Below are 18,247 nucleotides of genomic sequence, written 5' to 3'. Positions count from 1 at the left end.
GTGTGTGGAGGTCAACAGATCTTGCCAGTTGTTGGGCGAGCCGTTGATTCACGCGCGCAGGAAGTGGTCTGTGACGTTTGCTCGCAGAAGGAGAGACGAGAGAGCGACGTTTATTAGACAGATTGCGTGCGGCATTCAGTCTTGTTGCGAGTCGGCAATGGATTCACTCATTAACATTTCACTTCTTCTCTGGTCGTTTCTCGTCTCTTCGTCGGGTGAGTATCGCGCTCATTTAGCTGTACATGCACGGTAAATGCACTAGACAGAGAGAAACCGGTCATGATGGTTGATAGTATTGAATTGGTAGGTCTTATGGTTTCTGTCGCTCTGTGTAGCCGTTTTCACTTTTTTCAGCGAATTTCGTCGTTTCTGCTTGCTCAGGATTTGTTCTCGTGCGATTTTCGACGACGAGTAACGCGTAGAGACGGGAAATTAATTACACACACTCAAGATTGCTCCAATGTTATGTGACATGCGGCACTGCACACATACACACACACACACATACAACTCACAGACACACACACACACACAACACACAGACAAGAGTGTCCCGTTTACAGCTCTCGTCGTGCCGTGTCGTCCACAAAGTCGTTCCAGTCGTCGTTTTGTTGTTCTGTTTGTGTTTGACATCCTATCTACTCACTTAGCGACTCAACACACCGCAAACACGCGACCAGGGGCGACCTTGAGGCTATTGCGCTTTGGCGGCAGAACCTCAAGAGCCATGGACGTCACCTCGACTCATAACAACCAACCATTTTCGCTGCCCAACGAAACCTTGAGCGATGTAGTCTACCACAGTACCTTGCACGACTTCTCATTTTTCTTTGTTGATTGTTATGTTAGCGTCTGTTGTTGTTGTTGCTCCGCATTTCCTCTCCGAACCCCGAGACTCCGACGTCCGTCTTGGACACGCTCTGTCTCTACACTGTCATGCCACCGGCGCACCAAAACCGGCAGTCAAATGGTATTTCAATGGACATCCGGTGAGTGAACGGGGAGAAGTCATCGAGAGGAGGCTGCGAATTTCGAAGTTCACGACCCACGACGCGGGCGTGTACTACTGCAATGCGACGAACGAAGAGGGAAGCATCGTGAGCAGACGAGCGACAGTCCGATATCATGGTAAGCGGTTGTGATAGCTGGGATTCTGCCTAATCTACATCCGGAAGTAGAACTCGTGCGTTTGTAATACCAATGTGTGTGTGTAATGATCCGGAATGCAATAATTGTGGCTTCCACGTTTTGTATTGGTTTTTGTTTTTTGTTGAATAATCTCAACAGAAAATGTCTAAATTTTTTGTCGTGTATTTTGTACTTTTTTATTTTTGTGTTAATTAAATTTATTTTTAAAATTTATTAATACTGTATTTTACATTGCAACACAACTGAACAAACAATTTAAGTATCAACAACAGCAGTACATAGTAGTAGTAGTACCTGCTAAGTAATATTGTTGCATTACAATCTATAACTAGATGTATTCAACACAAATATGAGCTTGTGATCAGATGTATTGATTTTTTATATTGTTTGTATTGAATCTATTTGATGCAATTTATGAATTTTGTGTTGATGTATTGTATTGGTTTATCATATTGTCTGTGTTGAATAAATTTGATACCAAAATTTTATAAATTTAATTGTCATGCATATTGTATTGGTTTTCATATTGTTTGTGCTGAATTTGAAATTTAGGAATTTTGTGTTGATCTATTGTATTGTTTTCCAACACAAGTTTAGAGGTTCCTGCTCACAAATTCACATGCATGCACAGACACACTCGTGCAAACTTGAAATCGTACCTTTATCCACACATTTACCATTTACCAGTTTGAGATAGCTTGCTGTTGAACGACAAAGCGATTTCTTGATTTTGTCCTTGTTGCATTGTTGCACGTGACTCGAAATGGGTCTGGAACTTTGAGGCCAGTAGCTATCATGCACGATAGATGCACGATTGGTTGGCGGCATCCAGCACCTCTCCGTGACTACTTTCACACTCTGAGTTTCGGATGCCATCTCGAAAGTGGACGATAATGCTCTGGTTTCCACCCATTTCTGTGTCACATGCAACAAGAAAATGATTGAGAAATCTTGACTAGACACCTCTGACGATATCTGGGAAAGAAGAAGATCAAACTCCCAGACCATCAAGCATCGTCACAAAACAGACAAGAAAGCGCCAAACAGAACGTATCACACTGTTAATGGTCCATGATCTGAAAGAGCAGACTAAGAAAGCTGCAACTTAGTTAACAGTTGGTAACTACAGCATGTTGGCCAGTCTTACATTTATGTTACAGTGTAATTGGACGTCTGCCATTCATGCACCAGCTGCAGATTTTGAACAGCCAGTGCTTCTGTCTAGCAAAGAAGCCCTGAAGACAACTTTGACTGGCTCTGTCACAAGGCACTTAGGATATTGCCTTGCTCATCGCTGACATGCAGACTGCTGTGTTGGATCTCACACCACCTTAGTGCCCTAAGCGATAGATCCTTTCACATCAGGCAGGTCTGTTACTGTGTCATGGTGTGAACAAAGTTCTCACCTTTCAACAAACTGCTCACCATCAATGCTCAGTAGCTTGGAGCAAGTAAAACATCGTAATGTATAGTAAGTGGTCGGGGTCTGTCAAGTGATGGTCGGGCCCGACTACCTCCGACCACTGTGGGTAGAACCCTGTGTATTTTGTAGTTTTTTAGTTTTCATATTGTTTGTGTTGAATAGAGTTTTGTGTTGATGTATGTCTATAGATGTGTCTATAGTGATATTTTTGCTCTTTGGAGGGAACCGCACTTAGTGACTATGATCTTGTTTGCAGTAGAAATTTATTGTTATTTTTGTAATTATCGATAATTACAAAATTTTTATTATATTGCAGGTTTGTCTGGTCATTTTGAGAGAGACCCTGTGTCACACATGTGGTATCGAGATCCAGAGAGTGGAAAACTTGCATCTGGTACTGTTGTCTTCAACTGTACTCTCCATCGTCGTCGGTTCACCACCGTTCCTACTATCATTTGGCATCGATTTGTGAGAAATAAGAGTAAAGCCATAGGGAGGAAAGAGAACGGGCAGTCACAGTCACATAGGAGTGGGCGATTCTATCATTTCCAGTCTGGCATGACAAGCTATCTTCAGATCACCAACCCGAGACAATCAGATATTGAGAGCTCGTATCGATGTGTGGCCACTCATCCTCAACTTCCAGGTGTTAGAGTGCTGAGTCGATTGGCCAATTTGTCTAGTACAAGTAAGGCGTGGTTCATGCATATGTATTTATGAACTATTTATGCATGTTAGTTTGGGTAAGACAATAGAAGGTTATGGTTAGGTGTTAGCAAGAACAATGTCCACAACTGTTGTACCCGTAGGATTTCCTGTTGCTGTAACATACGGATGCTATCTGTATGGTCAGGTGTTACAAAGTTAGACTCCTCGGTGTTGGTGTGAGCCAAGCTTGTTGGATGGATTTTGTACTTGAGCACATTTGATTCATGCAGGCACACCAGAGCATGAATAATACATGCAAGTGTGAATCTTGCTTAGACTAAATTGGATTGTGCAGGGACATCTCCTTACTGTAATACCTCACTTTCAACGGCATGCCATTATAGGCGAGGTTTAGCAGAGACGCCAATCAGGTAACCATGCACTATAACAGCATACTGTTGTAAGGCGAGGTTGCCGTCATTATATCGAGGTTAGTGAATATCAATCTCTCAAAGCACGCAACAACTTTAGACATGGTGTCAGGAGAACAGCCACGTGCTGATACGGAGGAGCTAACGGGAAAGGGGGACAGTCAGACAGAAGAAACAGCAGTTGTCAAGGGCCGGAAAAGCTACACGCTGGAAAAGAAACAGTCAATGATAGCGAAGTGTGATCAGAATGGTGGTGACGTCGCCAAAACTGCCAGGGATTGGATCATCACATCACACACGGATGCTTACAGCAAGGGCGTATTGTGCTAGGGTATGTATAATTCCCACAGCTCTAACATCATGCTGGTATGCGCCGAGGTTAAACGGCAGTCTGCTAACCCTCGCGTTGTAATGGCATGCTGCTGAAAGTGAGGTAATACAGTAATGACAAGGAATTTAGCACACGTGTGTGTAATTCAATTATTAGTCTTGAGACAAGAAGTTTGGTGATAACGACTGGTCTATAGTGAGGCTCGAGATGGTCTGACTTGATGGCAATGATGTTGGGTGACACGAACACAACTAAGTTTTTTTCAAACTTGTATGTGTTTGATCAAAGGATTTTTCGGATCCTAGCATTGAAGTACAATGTTGCGAAGCAATGTGTAGCTATGACATGCACAGTTACACGATCGTCGGGAAGGAATGCAGGTCCCATGTTAGAGGATGACACCACTGCTCTGTATGGTGGCATCGTGCTAGTAACGAAGAGTAGCTAACATGAGATTTATACCGACTGCATGGGTCTTGTTGTTTGATATCATAATTGGTAATGAGTACAGATTTTTATTCTTTTTATCTCCTAATCCACATCACCTTGATTTGCAAGAATCTTGTTGCCAACAAAAAAATAAAAATTAAGTTATTAAGTCACGTGGCTTAGGTGATGCATGAGTATTTCTCAAGCACATGGCCCCTTCCACGTTCTCTTAGCCAAGTGTCTATATCAATCAGGGTAGGAAGGTTTTAGTGTCGGGCAAGGTAGTCAAAGTGTGAATGGGAAGCTTCATTTGGCGACTTGCTGCAAAACGTTTACTCGATGCATGGTGCATGTGTCATATAGAATTTACATGGACGATTCTTTTTCTTTTTTACAAGCAGACTAGCTGTAAACAGCCTACAGTGGCTCATGAAGCAACAAATCAAGTTGGCGTGGCCTTAGTGACCTTCTTAGGTATCAGGATTTTTCAAAAATGTTTTCATATTATAAAGTTGCTGCAAAGAAGCACCACTCAATTTTCATGTACTGTTTCATGTTCTAGTGTGTATCACAGTTTATCTAATCAACTGCTGCACATTTTCTAAAGTAAATTATTTATGATAGTTTGAATGTTTTTATATTTATCGTTATATATCAGCGGATACTCTAACAATCTAAGTATTGTTTGTATTGTTGGAGTAGACGATAGGCTTTACGGTGACTTTGGACTGACACAACAGCCGAGCAATGTGACCGTCACAGAATTTGATGATGTAACTCTCGGATGTGCCTTTCGCGGCGACATCTTACATCACGGATGGGAAAGTTCATTGACTGGATTCAAAACGAGTTTCGAACTTAACAATGATACGACGATATGGAGACGAGTTGGTCTATACAATGTGCACAAGAGAAATGTCAAGAAGAACGATGAAGGTCGATATTGGTGTGTCGGACAAAGCGGAGAGAATACGATCAAGCAGTCGGCTGTTGCATATCTATCTGTCCTGAGTACGTTTTATTGATGAGACCTTCCCGTGTCTTGTGATTAAATTTTTCTTGTAGGTAATCCCGTGATTGTAAGACACTTGCCGCGATCTGTCGCTGTTGTTGTGGGTCAGGCTATGATTTTGTCGTGTGAGGTTGGTGGAGCTTTGCCAAGCCAACTCACGTGGCTAAAGAACGGCGTACCTCTTGAACTCGTTCGCAGTCGAGTGACGCGTTTGACTAACAGCTCGTTGAGTGTCTCTCCGCTGAATAAAATGGACGGCGGTATGTATCAGTGTATTGTCAAGAATTCTGCTGGGAACACACACTCGTCTACTCATGTGACCGTCCTCTGTAAGTCATCCATTTAATTAATTAACTAAATTTATCATGACATGCCTGTTGGATGTTTCATTGATATCTAGATCCGGCAACTGCGATCGGCCCGTCAGTGACGGTCACCATTGAAGAGCACCAGAATGTTACTCTACCGTGTACGGCCGATTGGAACCCGTTGAACATTACGTTTCACTGGAAGAAATTGAGAGACAATGCTACGAACGATCGACGATTCACGATTCTATCTAATGGGCATTTGAGGATTTTAGACGTAGAGCTGGACGACGGTGGCGAATACGAATGTATACCCGAGAACGATGTGGGCACCGAACGTTCTACCACCATAGTACTGAAGGTGCAACCTAAAGGTATGCAAGTCGTGTACAGTGTATGTGACTTGTCGACTCTAATGTCTGTAGCCGTGTCTGTCCACAGTGGCATAACTAGCATTAGTTTTGTGTCGCCTGGAAACCACCGTAATGTAGGTGAGTGGCATGAGTTGCTGGAGTGCTCTTGTAGCCAACCTTTAGAAGCATGATGAGTGGTGGAGGGAAACTGTGATAGTGAGAGCCCAGAGGGTCAATGTACAGCCTGCTCTTCCCATAAGACGTGGTTGGTAAACACATTCTAACGATATTTCCACGATAATGCACCAGTAGTCTACTTTCGTTGGCCATACCACATTACCATTGCTAGATGAGGTAGTTGCCTGGCTTGACCTGCAATCTGGGCCTATGCAGATAGTCTTGTACCGCACTATAGTCTGTTGGATTATTGGAGAAGACAGGGAACTGCGGTTAATAGATAAGGAGTTGAAGAGCAGAGATAGGCATTGTTAATTCTGGCTAGCAAAATAAACGGTTCCAGTTTAGCTATGAACTTAGGTTCAAAGGTTCAACCAATGCTTCGACTACATAAGCTTGCTTGCTACAGCTGTTTTACTTATCAATCTATAGTTCAAAGTACGTCCCCATCAGCTTTCAAGTAGTGGGCATTATAGCAGTGGCTTTGAAGTTATCAGACACCTGGTGTAAATGCAAGAGGAGGGCAGGGCCAAGCGCGTCATACAGGAAGTTACAAAGTGTGTTGTAATAAAGAACCAATCACAGTATTCATTAACTGATCTGGAACCTCCTGCTTGTGAGCTTTTCAATGATGTTGGAATCAACCTACTAGGACGTCCGTTTCACGAGATATGGATTTTTCCCACGTCCTCTCCAATAATCGAACAGACTTTAGTTACGCCACTGGTCCACTCTTGTACTCATTAACTCACCTGTTTATTGTTACAGAAAGATCGAATATTTAATATTTTTATGTTTTAGAGGCTACGCTTCATTTGAATCCGGCCGTGTTGGTCGTGAATGCCAGCGATCGTGCACTGTTGTACTGCGACGCCAACATACCGTTGCTCCTGCTCAATGTGACGTGGAGGTTTATGAACGACGAACTGCCGGAGTCGATAATCGTGTCTGACAACGGAACATTGACGATCGAATCAACATCGAAGGAACACACCGGAACGTATTCGTGCACCGTTTATCATCGAACGAGAGCTGTAACAGCTGAAGCGGCAGTCATCGTTCAATGTATGTTTTGTACACATATGCTCGAATGTTTTTTTGTCTATATAATGATAGTAGCTAATTAGCCGGTTCTTTGCCTGGTAAATTCATTTAGGTCATTATCACAAATTCCCATTAAATAATTCAGTTCTTGGGTGGAGAAAACACCAGAGAGAGGCACACAGAGAGAAACAGACACAGACAGAGAAACAGACACACTCAGGCACACAGACACAAGAACACACGACACACACTCATGGACACACACACACACACACACACACACACACACACACACACACACACACACACACACACACACACACACACACACACACACACAGACGCACACAGCTCTCCTTTGGATAGCTTGTGGAGGTACAGAAGATGGAAGTGTGGAAGTAACTAACTGTCATTACTATAGGGTATAATGACATGTTTAGGTTAATTGACTAAAGCAAAGAATGCCCACACATCTTACATTACTGTACACACTGTAGTACTACGCAGCAAAGTCATGTAGGAGAGCTTAGCAATTTACCATTTACCAGATACGTGTACACAGTGCAGTGGGGAATTGACCATCTCTCATAGCGTGTGCATGGGAATTGCATGTGTCAAAATTCAAAGTCGCACCGTGGTCACATTGTTGAGAGATTTCACATGGGGTCAACTCTTCGAGAGAGGAACCATGATCCACGAATGGGCGCAGACAGCCAAAGTAGAAGAGCAGACGAATGATAGTTTGATCGCTTTTCTCTGCTGCACTGTTTGAGAGGTTACTCTGAACACACACACACACACACACACACACACACACACACACACACACACAACAACAACAACAACAACAACACCAACAACTTTATATTGTATAGAGATAATTAAGTGTCCGCTGGAAATTTACGATTGGTAGCCACTTGACTAAAGGAGTTTCTTCGCTTGTAGCCAAGCACTTTATTTCAGAGCCAAGCAAAATCGTCGAAACATCAACCAATCAAGTTTGACCTGGTTGGACAGACAGCCAGCATTTATATCAATTGTCACGACAAATGCGCCGTAGTAGTCTGACATGTCATGCTCAAAGGAACGTGACGTTGTAAAGTCTTCGAACCAGTCTTCAAGCATCCAGTCACCGAGAGTAGTCTGAAGGTGACAAGGATAAGATGACATTATTGAATTTGTATTTTTAAGAAATCGGATTTAGGGTTTACCCACTCACCCCTTTCGTCTCGAATCCGGATTTATAGAAATACAAAAATTACGGATGGCCCTTTATTTCTAAAACTTATTTTCTAAAATCACTTATTTTGAGTTCGGCAGCCATACTCAAAGAGTGCTCTTTATGTGTCGTGAGAGATCGGTGTTTTAGTCTGTGGAGCTACAATATGTTGTGCCTAATGCCATTCTTAACGCACTCTAGCGACTGTACAGTACTTGCCAGACTTGATCCAGAGGAAGGTGTACACTGTATAAAATAGAGAAATCGACGAGAAGGCATCTACCATTTTCTTGACAGAGACATCTATTTCTATCATTTGGCTATCTGGTGATCGTCCAGCGGAAACACTGCTATTATAGTATATAATTATTTAATATATAATTAAATATAATCTAATTAAGACTTTCAATTTTCTTTAAAAATTTGTTTATTTGTTCATATACAACAACTACCCAACACGAAATGTCAATTGAAATGAAACTGTCACTAACATAAAGACAATCTACAATCTAAATTTAAAATTTAAAAAAATTAATAATTAAAATTTTAATTATATAATTAAATAATTATTATTTCAATATAATTATATGTTTGCGATGTGTGTTGCATTCAGATTCTCCGAAGTTTGAGAAGCCGATCGAGAGACAAGTTAACGTCTATGAAGGACAGAATGTCCGTCTGGAGTGTCACACGGATGCCGTTCCTGTGGCAAACATTTCGTGGATCAAGGACGACTCTCGGCTGTCTAGAAACGTTGAAGTGAAAGAGAATTTGGCTGTCATGACATTAGAGAAGGCGACGAGAGAGGTGGAAGGCGATTACATCTGTTTGGCAGAGAATGCTCTCGGACGTCATCAACAGGTCGTGTCTGTGTCTGTGACTGAAGGTGTGTTCAGTGCTTCGTTTCTATGTATTTGTTGTATTGAGATATTGTGTGTGTGTGTGTGTTTTGTTAGGGAAGACTGTAACTGTGATGACGAATAGTCAGACACATGATATGTATATTATTATTGGTGCTGTCGTGGGGGCAGTCGTTACTGTTGCTGTTCTCGTCGCGGTTGTTATTGTGGCATCGAAGCGCTGCCAACCCAATCAGAGAGAGTACAACGTGCAAGCAGGTACAGCATTTGCAGTTATTGTTGTTGTTACCTTTATGTTAGTAGCAAAGACACATGCACACACACACATGTACACACACACACACACACACACACACACACACACACACACACACACACACCACAATTGACGCCAACCTCTACTAGAAGACTCTACTAGATCGACCTTGATAGAAGGGCATGTGACCCATGCTCACTTAGTCCTGCTTGTACTTATGCCAAACACCTAGATTTGTGTCTGACACTGTGGTACGACTGTGGAGGAGAGAATTGTCGGCCTTGTGGCCTGATATCTTAGTGGAGCTTAGGCTTTGTGTGAGGACACTTGCCGCTGTGCGATTACTTCAAGAGTCAGATGACAGGAAATCAATCTCTAGTGATTAATGAATCAATCTACCTTTGCATGATTCATAAGCAAGCTAACTCTGTCGGATTCTATCGATCCTAACTTGTGTTTGATTGGGTACTGTAGAGTCTAGCAGCTATTTTGTCTACCAGCCTCTTTCAGGAGAGGGTCAAACGAATACCGTATAAGATGAAATATTGGTGTGGAATTTATTTTGGCAAATTGGCGGATTTTTTAAGTAGGGCCATTATAAAGTCCGTCATTAATTTGCCAACTGGAATATGTTGACGTCATCACCCTCGTGGATCAGGCATCATGGCGATGTGGTGGTACGGATGCGGTCACAAGATGGTAAAACCCCTGCTTGTCATATGTTGTGCGTATCCTGTCTAGCAGGAAGTTTGGACATGAGAATGAGGCCATGAAGCTATGATGAAGAGATGGAATAACACGAATAAATTCTGTAATTGCTAATCTCCATGATGCAGCCAATTCACATAATGGGTAGAGAATGTCATACATCAATTATCCAATGATGATGTCCGGCAGCCAAAATAGAATGCGCCAATATGCTTTTACTGTCAATTCTTTAGCAAACCGCTAAATGAATTCTTGTCAATGTTTTATCTTATATGGTACACACTTTTGGTCTTGTCACTTGTAGAAATTAATATTAACTCAGTAGGACTTCTTTTGTTTCCTGTAGACAGTGAAAATGCAACACAATCAACTGTACTATGCATTGTTACCGTACTCGCTAGATTATTACCCCAAGACTCAAGTAAGCCCCCACCTCAACTTTGGCCAAGGTTCTAAATATTTTCACACTTTTTAGTCCGGCTTTTATTTAGTGCTAATTGGCAGCTGCTTTCCGCAGTGACTGTTTGCTAGCCATTGCAGTGGGGTAATACTCAAGCTAGTATCGTAGTTGTCCATTTTTGGTTTTTGGGTCTTCTTTCTCTATTACATCTAAAATACTTAACATAAATGACTTACCTTGTTTGTTACTTACTGTATGTGACAACCTGTGGTTCAGTGCCAGTTAGTTATTGTGTTTTATAAAAATTTAGCCGAAGAAAAACATCGACCTAGTCAGACGTCACAGGAAAAGGAATCGTAAGTTGTTTTCATCTTGAGTCTTTATACAGGTGAGTCTGTAAGTTCACTTGTTCGTAGGTACACGAAGACTTACTACAAAACGTATCCACCGTTAGAAGCCGATCCAGTGAGTGACAAGAAGGATACGCCGCCAATAAAGTATCTTCCTCGGACGTACAGTGTTATCAGTACGACGTCGAGTGGATTTTCGTCGAACTTGAACATACCGGAAAGGGATGCCGACCCGCGTTTCGTCGGATATGTGAGCGACGCAGAAGTCTCGTCATTCAAAGTAAGCCTGCATGATGTCGAAATGAGATGATAAGAAATTGTTGAATGAGCAAAGTGCAGTGTTCCACCGATAACTCATATTGGTATTGGTATTGATATCTTAGCCACCCCTGTTAACCCTTGCAGTGCCATGCCAGTGCAAGAGATATCAGCAAGTGAAATTTGACCGATAAGGCTGATGCCTTGGTGTGGCACCAGGAACCGAACGCATCCTGGTGACCAACAGAAACGACACGCCAACGTAGATGCACCCGAGCGAGACTGTTTGTAGCTGTAGCTACCAGTGTACTTACCTACGTAGTACATACACATGTATGTACAGACATGGAAAACACCCGCAGAGATAGCACCTTGAAACAGTGACAAGTTTAGGCTGCTGGAGGATTTAGGCAAAGGGTGTAGACAAGACAATCGATGCAGAAAGAGCAGCAGCATGACTTCAATCATTCCCGGTCTTGGGCAACTTCATCGTCTTATCATTTAGATGGTTGCCATAGACAAGTAAAGTATGAATGTTGAGGTGAAGACAACAACAAGGCTCTTGTTTTTGAATCAATGCGCTCTCTGAGTTAATAGTTACAAAGTGGCTAGAGAGCCAGTACCAGCCCCGGATGCAGAGGACTTGGAGTGCCTGTAATTTGTACGTGACTGATGATGTCATGTTAATTAGAAGCGGCGAATGGCGGGAAGTCCTAGTAGGACTCATTCCGCATTCTTATCTGTTGGAAAGAAATTCAACTCATTCGCCAACGTACAAGAGCGATTGTCGGTGTATGAATCATCAACTAAATGAAATTATAGAGAAGAGACTCTAGAACTGTTGAGGCTGTCTGGAAGCGGCTCAATCGTTCTCTTTCTGATGTAATTAAGTACTACAAGGTCACGTGCAGTTGTATTCACTGAGGCAAGAAATTTGCTGCTCGTGGAGAAGGAAAGCGTTCTACATCGTAATTGCAGCTTTGACGTGTGCGTTAGCAATTGTTGAGGAATCCAAGGACCTATACACAGGGTAACTGTTTCCGTGGTGATGGGTCAAATTGTGGCCCCGGGCTGAAATACTGTACATACAGTAGTCTCAGATAAAAGAACAACTGTAAGAGAAACGGTAATTAATTATTGTATTTTAATAGATTATTAGTTGATAGGTTTTCAAAACAATCCGGGAGTATGCGTCACGTCCAATTTACCGGCATTCCAAGTCCTCCGTATTCGGACCCGGTCCCGGCTCTCTAGCCACTTTGTAATAGTTAATACCACAACAAAATTGAAGTGTCGGTATCGGCTGATACTTGGAAACCGAGGTATCGGTATTGGCAAAACTTGGTATCAGTGGAACACTAGTAAAATGCAAGTGGTGTGTTGCGTTGGTAAACACATATACTACAATTTCACCCCCTGGAATTATTTTGTTTACGGTATTGTTGAGCATGTCTACACACAAATACCATATTTCCTTGAATACTAACTTGTGGATCTGATCAGTTTGAAAAAATAGTATTGAGAATTCTAAAACAGCACCCAACCCAGTGGGCAATCTTTTCGAAACTGTTCTCATTTACAGCCCATGGGCTGCTAATGAGAATCAAGATTGTGGTGTGCGATTCGACGTCGTGCGTATTAGTAACATGCTTTAGTATACTACAATGTACGTACAGGTTTGGCAACCAGACAGCGGTATTACGCATGGATTAAAGAAGGAACCTCTATTACTAAAGAAACGCTTGACAAGAAGGGTTGGAGGGTCGTTGGGTCTGGTCACACTCCTGTGTTTATAAAGACTAAAGCCCGGTTCACAGTACGACGCTAGCATGAGCGTCCTGCCAGCATCCTGGACGCTGATGATGAGCGAGCATCACAGCATCACACTGTGAACATGTCAGCGTCCACGACGCTGGAATAGAGAAAATTTCTAATCGAGTGTCCTATCCAGAAGTGACCCAGCGTCCGATGACATCACGTGCTCATTTTCAACCAATCCAAAGTCAGTCAGAGCAACTAGACATATCTGGGATATTCTGTTCATTCACATGGTATTGATGGAAGTTGTCACTGAGTGTATGCATGGTTTTCCCTGCCTTTGGCAAGTTCAGTGAAAGGACTACAAGGACCTAAGGATGAAAGAAAACACTTGAGACTACAGTGCAGCAACAACAATAGTAAAACATCGTTGTCCATGTCTGTCACGGGTACATTGTATGCACGTGGTTACTCTGCAGTGCCAGACCACTGTCGCAGTGTGTTCTTGAGTGCGATGGACGCTCGTCAGACGCAATACTGTGAATGGTACAGCGCCAGCGTCCTTGTCAGCGTCCAGGATGCTCACAGGACGCTATGCCAGCGTCGTACTGTGAACTGGGCTTAATTGAATCGGAAGCACAAATCTATGTATGTTTGTAAAGAAACTAATGCAGTGGGCACCCACATACACTTAAAAGTCTATACTCCAGGACACACTCACACACATGGACACACACATGCACACACGCGCACACACACACACACACACACACACACACACACACACACACACACCAGTCCCTGTACATGGGAATACAAACACGTAAACATATAATCTAGTGATGACACTAGATGTTGTAACCGTTTTATTTGTATTGTAGTATGATAGCAGTTGGAAACGACATCCAAGACTGACACGTAGTTACAGCCAACCGTCTGTGCCCATGCCGTCGCTCAAGAAGGAACGAAGAGCGAGCGTCATCGCCTAGCAACAGATCAGGTGCAAACAATTATTTTGTAACATTAGTGATTGCACTTAGTCTTTGGGCTCTGTGACAGCCCGTGACTTAACAGCTCATAGAGAATAGGTACGTCAGACATTTAGATGCTACGACATGCATGGACTGCGTGTGTATTGTATTTTACATTTTACATACAAAACTATATACTGTACCTTATATCAACCGTTTGTCACGAGAGCCACTGCGTAGTGCAGCTTTATGACTATGGGTTGTGTGACGTCTTTGTAGCTGTTGTTGTGTACTACACACGACCGAGGACTGAAGTTTCAGTTGCTTGGTATTGATCATCAATATGCGTAATATTTATTTTATTTTATCGTGTGTGTGTGTGTGTGTGTGTAATGTCTATATCTCGGGGCTAATACTCCTGTAGTGGCCGTTGAGCCACCAGATAGCAAACGTAAAGCGCACTATCTTCCCCCCCACTGACGCTTCTCTTCCCAAATTGAGACGTTTTTCTCCAATGTCTCCTTTGATACATCCTGACACAAAACGACATTTTAATTTAAAGGGGCAGGCATACGGTTACACATGCACACTTGAGCCAATCTCAAGTGAGGAAGCTCTTGCGTCGTAGCTACAGCACATAACATGTTCAAGTTTGATTGCCATTTTTATTAGTGCTCTTCATAGGTTGTGCGATAGTCTAGTACAAGCGCGGGCGTAGCAACCACTGTTCACAGGTTGCATGTGAACCGCCACCCTATCAGAGTTTGCATTTCCAGACCACTATTTAATAGACAGATTTTCTCACTAGCTGACCCTCAATCTAGCCTCATCAAGCCAGGCTCTCCTGTGCAGTCACTGAACTAAACGCACTTGAGGCAAAAGCTCCTCCTAGTTTCACTTTTGATGTTATGTTGCATGCAGTTGCAGCTGCAATAATTATAAATCACTAGCCAGCAGATGTATAGCGACATAATAGCAGACAGTTGTTCATAAAGGCATATGATTACTACGTAGTGTATTAGTTGATGTCTTGTTTTAAAATTGAGGTACTCAAGTGATCAGCTGTGAGTTGAGTTTCTTTACATGATAAGAGGCTACAGATTTAGTTACCTGAGTGACGGAAATGCATCTACATACATACCTACATATGTAACAAATATATTCATACGTGTACATTCATACACACAAGTACATAATGATATGTTATATTTGTTTTCTATTTGTGAACCCACCCGAGCTATGCCACTGTAGTAGGTTGCCACGTCTGCCTTCCAGAAGTATGTTGCGGTGGTAGCGGAAGCCTTGACAAGTAGGCGTGTGCTTTCCGGGTCCCGTGCATAGAGAAAGAAACCCCTGATCTGGCTCAAGTGCCAAGTCACTTGAAGTGGGCTGGTTGAATTTACCTCAATTTTAGAGTTAAGATTTTAGACTGAAAATTTTAGAAATATTTAGAGGGCCTATCTACTACTGATACATCTTACTGTAACGTTTTGATCCCTCAATAGAAAGAATTCAGTCAGTGTAAAATAGAGCGCCCAAGGCTTCGCGGTTACAGACTGTTTGAATTATACTGTAGATCCAGAAATTTTCGTGCTCATGAAATTTTTGTTATTTTCGTACAGATACCTGGTTGTACTAAAATAACATGAATACTAACTTATAGATAGCACTTGTATTCGGCTACAGTACAGTGCTGATGTCCTGTGCTAAATAACGTGTATGAACTACTTCATAGCAGAAGTACTAAAATATGAGTATGAAAGTTCCTTGATTTACATTATATCCAAAGCCATAAAATGCGCATGCGCTAGCTTGAGCATGTCCCAGCCTCACAACCTTTCGTCAGCGTGAGCATGTCCTCAGCCTCGTGACCTTTCGCCTTTTGCAGAAGCTAGCCTCACCCTAAGCACAGAGTTGATTGCAGTAGTTAGCCTTGCCCCAGACGCACTGTGGATTGCAGTCCCGGATGCACTGCCACCACCACTACATCCATCCGGGACTGCAATCTACACTGTGTCTGTGGCGAGGCTATCACGAGGCTACAAGGTGGTGTCTTTTTCTATCTCTCATTGAGATGAATTTCAAGCTTAATTAAACAAACCTTTATGATTTTGTCCCAATTCTTCTTTACTTTGTCTAGTGTATCAGCACTGTCTTGTATACAGAATTCACATCGGTGTTCGAATTCTAACAGTTGAAGACCAGACGAGGATAACAACAGAAATTAAATATGTACATTATTAGTTAATTGATTAAAATATACGGACGTACACTCTGCTATACTTGGATGTATTGTGAGTATGTGATGAGATTATATCCCCGTTTGGTGATGTAGTCTTGGAACTCTTGAGTCACCACACCATCAGATTCAAACCGGATTACATTCTGAATTACCAGTCTACCACCAGTACAGGTTTCAACTAATCCTAAAAGTTACAATTTATTCTATCCGTCTAGCCATCAGCAGTGTAAATCATTAATATACAACATATAAACTGTATACCCACGGAAATTAAAGTCACATAAAATACTCAAATGTATATACTGTAGGTATGTATGTATATATTGTAGTGATGTGTTCTGGGGCTTACCGACGGTGCTGTAGATGGTGATATATAAAAAAATAAAATTATAAAAATGTATGTGTGTATATATATATATATATATATATATATATATATATACATATCATATAATGTAAATTTAAATTTCTAACAGGTGTGCATGCGTATTCTTATACCCCATTCACACGAGCATTTGTAACTGTGCCAGCACAGTATGGCACGGTTTGGCTCGGTTTCACTTCGTCATGTGAATGCCGGCCGAACCGAACCGTGCTGAGTTGGCCCACTTCAAGTTGCCATGCCAGTACGGTTTGGTTCGGTTCGGTTGTGTAGTGCCTGTCAAAACGAAGACGACGTCGACGTCTATGCTTGCTACTTCTCCTCGATATTTCCGCAGACTGTTCTAGTGCCAGCGAGAAGTAAGCGAGGACAGCTTGTTCCATGACGACGTCTGTATCTAGCGTGCGCACCAAGAGACATGCCTACTAACACTCGGCTGGCTTGCTTTGTCAGAACGTCGTGTGAACAAGGGCTGGCTTGGCTCGGCTCGGCTCAGTTTGGAGCTGTGTTCGTGTGAATGGGGTATTAGAATGTATGTTTTATTCCAATTACTAAGAGAGGATTACAGTCAGACTGTAGCATGCTGTAGCACAACAACAAAGAAACTCATTCACAGTTGATGCTCACATAAACTTTCCTAAACATTGGAAGATAGTCTTCAGGATTCACGTATACGACTTCCCCGAAATGAAATTGCATCAAAACTTTGAGGCTCGAAGTCTAACGTCCTCATGTCTCTCTCCATAAACGTAACCTGAGAGCAACTATTGTAATTTGTGAAGCATTAATCATTGAATGCAACACAGTTGTTTCCGGTATAGGTTCCTTGTCAGTTAGACTTTCATCTCACTTCTGTGCCTTGCAAGTGTCACCAATGAGTTAGAATATTCAACACCCAGTAACAGTAGCACCGACGTTCTGCACAACAACAACATTATCTATTTATATCCTTTACTTGGGCGGCTTCTACAGCTTCTATTCATGTTACCTCGGCAAGATAGAAAGCCATTCCTCCTGATCCTGATCCGACATCCAATACAGCATCGCCCTCTTTCACGGCAAGCCTTTGAACGAGAACCTATCACAGAAACATTAGAATGATTCTAATCAATTGAAATTTTGTATTCTGATTAATGTACACACTGATTAGTTGCTGTTAACCAGAGCAACAGAAACAACATGTTTGCACAGTCAACTTCAACTAAGATATTCCACGTCTATAGTTTGTATATGCTAAGACACTGCATTGTGCCATAATCTACAAATTTTTAGCTATATAACAAAACGTCATTATCTTTATTATTATTATTATTTACCTTTTGAAAAGAAATGAAGACGTCAAACTGTGACAGCAGAGTAACAGAAGTATGACAGCAAATACAATAGGTCAGTGATGGTTCACCGTGTACTGTATGTACAAACACAGTACAATCACGGTAATTAAGTTCCATTTTGTTCCATTCTCTGTGTTGTATAGACTCCATGCAGAACACATCTGACACAAAACAGTAAACATGTTTTGTTCATGCAAACTCATC

The 18,247-nt window shown here is 42.1% G+C and overlaps 1 protein-coding gene and 1 long non-coding RNA gene across 2 annotated transcripts; one reads left to right on the top strand and one right to left on the bottom strand.

Moving 5' to 3' along the window:
- Positions 1-6: 6 nt before the first annotated feature.
- Positions 7-14,298, top strand: LOC134176733 (hemicentin-2-like). The gene is made up of 12 exons (XM_062643389.1): positions 7-215; positions 850-1,128; positions 2,889-3,260; positions 5,114-5,422; positions 5,477-5,752; positions 5,824-6,105; positions 7,063-7,326; positions 9,138-9,410; positions 9,481-9,642; positions 11,059-11,104; positions 11,165-11,378; positions 13,996-14,298. Exons 1-12 carry the CDS (start codon positions 158-160, stop codon positions 14,101-14,103), a joined length of 2,643 nt encoding a protein of 880 aa, XP_062499373.1. The 5' UTR covers positions 7-157; the 3' UTR covers positions 14,104-14,298.
- Positions 14,299-16,185: 1,887 nt separating this feature from the next.
- On the bottom strand, positions 16,186-17,529 carry LOC134176641 (uncharacterized). The gene is made up of 3 exons (XR_009969314.1): positions 17,337-17,529; positions 16,357-16,511; positions 16,186-16,272 (listed from the first exon to the last, which is right to left on the bottom strand). It is a non-coding gene; the product is annotated as an uncharacterized LOC134176641 (long non-coding RNA).
- Positions 17,530-18,247: the final 718 nt, after the last annotated feature.

This window comes from Corticium candelabrum, chromosome 3 (assembly GCF_963422355.1).
Source record: "Corticium candelabrum chromosome 3, ooCorCand1.1, whole genome shotgun sequence".
In the NCBI taxonomy this organism is placed as follows: domain Eukaryota; kingdom Metazoa; phylum Porifera; class Homoscleromorpha; order Homosclerophorida; family Plakinidae; genus Corticium; species Corticium candelabrum.
Note: the sequence above shows the minus strand (reverse complement) of the source record. Positions and strands in the feature narration are given on the sequence as shown.

Excerpts from the sequence above, each read along its gene's own strand:
- LOC134176733 (XM_062643389.1), top strand. The coding sequence starts at position 158 with ATGGATTCACTCATTAACATTTCACTTCTTCTCTGGTCGTTTCTCGTC. Across the intron at positions 11,105-11,164 it reads ACGTCACAGGAAAAGGAATC|GTACACGAAGACTTACTACA; the intron begins GTAAGTTGTTTT and ends ACTTGTTCGTAG. Across the intron at positions 11,379-13,995 it reads CAGAAGTCTCGTCATTCAAA|TATGATAGCAGTTGGAAACG; the intron begins GTAAGCCTGCAT and ends TTTGTATTGTAG.